The sequence below is a fragment of the Cucurbita maxima genome, unplaced genomic scaffold, assembly GCF_002738345.1.
Source record: "Cucurbita maxima cultivar Rimu unplaced genomic scaffold, Cmax_1.0 Cma_Scf00004, whole genome shotgun sequence".
Taxonomy (NCBI): domain Eukaryota; kingdom Viridiplantae; phylum Streptophyta; class Magnoliopsida; order Cucurbitales; family Cucurbitaceae; genus Cucurbita; species Cucurbita maxima.
Genome location: NW_019272020.1, coordinates 2,153,170 through 2,158,975, shown reverse-complemented (window position 1 = coordinate 2,158,975; position 5,806 = coordinate 2,153,170). Strand labels below are relative to the sequence as shown.

General features: G+C 39.0%; 1 protein-coding gene across 1 annotated transcript; it reads right to left on the bottom strand.

Annotated features, from left to right (window-relative positions):
- Positions 1–558: 558 nt before the first annotated feature.
- Positions 559–4,467, bottom strand: LOC111477860 (systemin receptor SR160-like). Its single transcript, XM_023121798.1, has one exon. The coding sequence runs from the start codon at positions 4,273–4,275 to the stop codon at positions 709–711; it is 3,567 nt and encodes a 1,188-aa protein (XP_022977566.1). The 5' UTR covers positions 4,276–4,467; the 3' UTR covers positions 559–708.
- Positions 4,468–5,806: the final 1,339 nt, after the last annotated feature.

Below are 5,806 nucleotides of genomic sequence, written 5' to 3'. Positions count from 1 at the left end.
TTACAGTTCCACTTCATTTGGTGACAAGTGTTTTATTTTAGACTGTCATTTTTTTACCAAAAAAACAAGATTTTGGTTTATATATGGTTAATTTTTTTATTAATTATTTAATGCAGAATTTAATTCATGTTAATATCTAATATCCTATCGATTTTATTTTATTTTTATTTTTTTGGAACATATGAATATTAATCTAGCCACTGATCTGAATCAAACGGTCATAATATTTTTTAATCAAATAAGTTTTTTTTATTAAAAATAAAAAAAATGAGGGGGCACATTTTCCAAGATAGAAAGATGGGATTAAAATATTGTGCTTTCTGGGTCACGAGCATGGGTGGTGCACACTGTCCATGGAAAAACAGACAAAACTAAATAGTTTATCCAATAATAATAATAATAATAATTTATTATTCTCATATTAATAAAATAAACCATAAGAAAAAATCCTAAATTAATTTAGTGGTTGATTTGTAATGGATCAAATGAGATAATATCTACTAACAGTGAACGGTAAATGATCAACTTGTCTCTCATAATATATAAATAACGAAAAAAGAAAGCATAACTAAAAGAAACTGTTTATATACACATTTTTATGAAAATGTTTAAAACAACTTTTATGTATAAAAATAACAAAGATTACATACATTCAAATTAACCCTTTCTTTCCCTCCAAAAGAATTCTCTTCCCTTCTTCTCTCTTACTTACTTGCCTTCTGGTTCTGGTACTTCCTTTAAGCTCATGTCTACAATGTCGACGCTGAAGCCTCCGTTCTCGGTTCCGATTGTGGATTGGGAATCCATCATCCCCGACCCTGCTTGGATTTCCTTGAACATTGTCATCACTTGGATCATTGTTGGACGCCGCCACGACCTATCGTCTAAGCACGCAACAGCTACCTTCAAGTGTTCTAAAAGCTCTATCTTCAAGCTTGGATCTTCCTTTATGAGTTCGCGATCGAACACATCGGTTAGGTCCAACTTGGCGTGTTGTTTTACCCATCCGACGAGATTGTTGTCACCGAAATCAGCAGAGTCTGTGGGTCGCTTTCCTGTTAAGAGCTCGAGCATAACAACACCGTAACTGTAAACGTCGCCTTTTGTAGAACACCGGAAGCTCTGGTAATATTCGGGAGGGACGTAACCGGGTGTTCCGGCTAATGTGCTGACACTCAAATGGGTGTCCATGGCACTCATTAGTCTAGCCATTCCAAAATCTGAGACTCTGGCTTCCAAGTTCTCGTCCAGCAACACATTGCTTGATTTCATGTCCCTGTGAATGATGTGAGGTAGGCAATTGTGGTGAAGGAAAGCCAGTCCCCTTGCAGCTCCAATGGCAATCTTCCTTCTTGCTGCCCAATTCAGTTTGATTCCACCCTTCTTCTTGTCGTGTAAAACGTCTTCTAAGCTTCCGTATTTCATGTACTCGTACACGAGCAACCGTTCTTCTCCGACCTTGCAGTAGCCCAGAAGCGGTACCAAGTTTCGGTGTTTGATTTTGCCAATGGTTTCCATTTCTGCAGTGAACTCACGATCACCCTGTCCACTGACATGAATCAGCTTCTTGATCGCGACAGTGCTTCCATCCTTCAATCGAGCCTTATATACGTCGCCGAAACCCCCCGAACCAATCAGGCTATCGTTGTGGAAGCCATTCGTAGCCTTGAGGAGATCGGCAAATGTAAGCTTCCGAAGTGGCTTCTCAAACGTTGCAAGACTAATACTCGATGCTTCACGAGCACCGGTTAACTTCCAGTTAACAGTGGTCGTCGTGCCTGAAGGTGAATGACTCTCGACATAAGTATCAAGAGTAGAATCCTTCTTTTTCCTTCGCTTCCTCGTCTCGACAACGACAATAATCAGACCGAAAATACAGAAAAGCGAGAAGAGTAGCCCCATTGCAACACTCCCTGCAAGGGATGCCTGTTTCCTATGAGATCTTTGATGCTGAGAATTTGCTCTTGCTCCTGAATCAACCCCACATGGAGGGAGAGGATACCCACATAGGCCAGAATTATTCGAAAATCCCGACGCTGGGAATGTTTCGAACTGAGCTGATTCGGGTATCGAACCGTTGAGATGATTGTTGGACAGATCAATCTCCATGAGGGAGGAAAGTCCTGTCAAAGACAATGGAATTGATCCTTCAAGCTCATTGCTTGATAGATCAAGAATGTTGAGTTTCGTCAAGCCACCGACCTCCTGCGGGATCGGTCCCGAGAGACTGTTATGTCCCAAATCCAAAATGTATAGATAATTTGTAGAACCAATCTCCTTAGGGATACTACCAGACAACATATTATGGGAAAGATCAAGAAAAATCATGGAGCCATTATGGTTAAAGGTTGGCTGAGTCATTCCTTTATAAACTCTGGTGAAATTGCAGGGACTCTTGCTTGAAATCCTGTTCACTTGTTCTTGTCTAATTCCAGCAAACTCAAGCAAATTTCCAGCGCCATGGCACTGCTTGCTACCATCGTTCTTAATGTAAGCATAAGACTTCCCTGTAATGAAGTTAACAGCAATGTTACCTGATTGACGAAACAACTCGGGAGGGATTGTTCCATTCAACAAATTGGTATTCAGGTCAAGCCAGATCAAGCTCCGACAATCGCCCAGCTCCGGAGGAATCCGACCATAGAACGAGTTGTTGCTGAGTTTAAGGATGGCGAGGCTTGGGAGGCGCCCAATCCAGGCTGGAATCTCTCCGCTCAACCGGTTATTTGACAACGAAATCCAGTTCAAGTTGGTGCAGTTGCTTAATCCTGAAGGGATTGTGCCGGTGAGCTCATTGAAATCCAGGATCAGATTCTCAAGCCCCTGAAAGTTGCTGAAATCAGATGGGATCTCCCCCTCCAGCTGATTCAACCACATGATCAAGTTCTTGAGCTTAGAAAGTGATCCCAAGCTGGAAGGGATCGTCCCACTCAGAAAGTTGAAGCTCAAATCAAGAGAAACCAGCTGAGAACAATTGCTAATACTTGCAGGGATTCCACCTGTAAACCAATTGTTCTGGAGGAACAATTCTTTCAAGCTGTTATTAGGGTCTTCACAGAGCCCCGCCGGAATCGACCCAGAAAAGTTATTAGAACTCAGATCCAAAGAATTCAAAGTGAAGAGATGAGAAAGAGAATCCGACAAAACCCCAAAGAACTTATTGTCGGAGACAGAGAGTTTCTTGAGACTACTCATTTTGGCAAAAACGGCGATGGGGAGCTCACCAGAGAGGTTATTTTTCGAAATGTCCAATGTTTCCAACGAAGAACAAGACCCCATAGCAGAAGGTAAAGACTCAATCAAACTATTAGAAGAAAGATCGAGCTGCACCAAACTAGAACATAAATCTGCAATACTTACAGGAATCTCCCCCTGGAAATGGTTGTTAGCAAGCGAAAGGAACCACAAATTGGGAGATGCAAACGAAGGGATTGGACCCACGAACTGGTTGCTGGAGAGATTCAGAAATCTGAGTTGCAGACAAGACGACAGAGCATGTCCGACGTCGCCGGTGAACTTGTTGCCGGAGATATCCAAATGCTCCAAAACAGAGCAATCGCCTAAGGACGGAATACGCACAGAGAAATTGTTGCCGGAGATATCCAAATGCTCGAGTTTATTACAGGACGAGAGATTAATCTCGCCGCTAAGTTTGTTGGCCTTCAATGCCAAGAGCTGCAAATTACCACACCCACCAGAGAAAATCCATGGAACTAATTTCGACCCAACAATCCGGTTGGAAGAAAGATCGAGGACCTGCAAATCGAGGTTGAATCGTGGGACAGAGTCTTTAAGTGGAAAATCAAAATAGTTAAAGGACAGATTAAGCGACTTGAGATTGGGGCAAAATCCCAAGTTGGAAACATCAAAAACAGACCCAAATAAGCCATTGAGGGACAGATCTACAGAGGAAAGCAGAGGGCTACACTTGAATCCAGAGGGCAAAGAAATGGAGCCAGTAAGGTTAGTGGATTTGAGAGAAAGCGATTCCAAATGGTCGAGCGCCGCAAGCAAGGAGAAAACATGGCTGAAATTAGAGCTCAAAGACAAGAAGCTCAAGTCTATAGCGGAAACTCTGGTTTCCTTACAAGTAATACCAGAAAAGGAACATGGGTCGGCATTGGAGAGCCAGTTTTGAAGCAGGGATGAGCTTGGAAGTGAAGATTTGAAGGAAATAAGCTTCTGGGTGTCTCCATGAGAAGAGGAAGAAGAAGTTGCAGAGAAGGAAATAAGAAGAAGAAGGAAGAAACAGAGCCTGAGAAAAAAGGGTATCATTGTTTTGATGTTAACAAGAAAACAAAGAAGATGAAGAACGGTTTAGGGTTTGAAGTCCGCCATTAGAGAGGGAGAAGGAGAGCTCAGTAGCTCTGGTTTTTGCTAGAGAGGGAGAGAGAAAGTGGGTTTTGGTGGTTAGAGAGAGAAGAAAAATGGGATGAGAGAGAAGAGTCAAAAGGGTGAGTAAGGAAGGTAAGAAGGGTATTTATCAAGTTGAGAGAATGGGCACAGCTGTTGCTCACATGCCATGTGAGTATCTAACAAAATTTAAATAATTTTTTAAAAAATAAATAATTAATCAATCAAGTTTTAAAGTTGAATTAAATTAAATTATAAACTAATCTTTTTTCTACTTTTAATTTTTTAAGGTAATTTTTAAAAAAATTAATTTTGGCTTTCTTGAGTTGGTTTCTCACTCTAAAATAATCACTTTGTCTCTCTAGCTTTATATTTACATACGTGTGATCAATGATTGATCCATCACCATCAATTAATCCAACTATTTCTTTTTTCATCTCCCTCTTTTAAGGATTATTAATACTAATAAATAATAATAATAATAATAATAATAATAATTCTCTATATTTTATAAAAATTAATTAATGGAATTTGTAATTACATTCCATTTAATAGTGACCCTTTTCAATTCCCGTGTCGTGTTGATTAAGTTTTGCGTTTTTTTTTTAACCAAATGGCTTATAACATTGTGATTCAGTCACAATTTTCACGTGAAATTTACTATATTGACAATGACTCATTTTTTTTATAGAAACAAAAGTTGCATTATCGGTGAGTTTTGAGTGTATTTTAATAAAAATTACGTTTGCTTATATGGGTAATGAGATTAACGACTAGTTCGTTGTATTGAAATAAAATGACGTAAATACCCTTTTTATGACTCTTATTTCAAGGGTATTCAAATGGCAGATGGAACGTAGTAAAAAATAAATAAACAACTTTCAGGTGCCTTTATGGTCCTTGCGTGGGGAAGTTTTATGTTTCCGCCGGAGGGTATCCGATAATTGGGATTGTTCGTTTCGATTTGAAGACAATTGTGAAATTTACGTGAATAATGTAGGGTATATTTGTCATTGCATATAGTTTGTCGTATATGGTTCAGATAATTGGCGGATGAACTGTCTTTTACTCCCTAACTTTCGCTGCTTCCTACATTATCTTAAAGTTATTAACAACTAAAGCATTAGCCCACTGGAAAAATGACCCAAAAAATTTGAGATTTTGTAGAAATGACTAAATATATATTTTAATAGAATTTTTAATTGTATTATGACAAAAATACCCTTGACTAAGATTAACATCGATTGGAGAGTAGGACGAAACATTTCTCATAAATGCGTGGAAACTTTTCTCTAGTAGACGCGTTTTAAAATGAGGAGAAGTCAAAAAGTAAAAATCCAAATAAAACAATATTTACTAACAGTGAGTTTGGACTATTACAATGTGACGTTAATCGTCGTAAATGTATATAGGTAAGTTTTTTTTTTTTTTTTGAAACTCATTACCTATATAA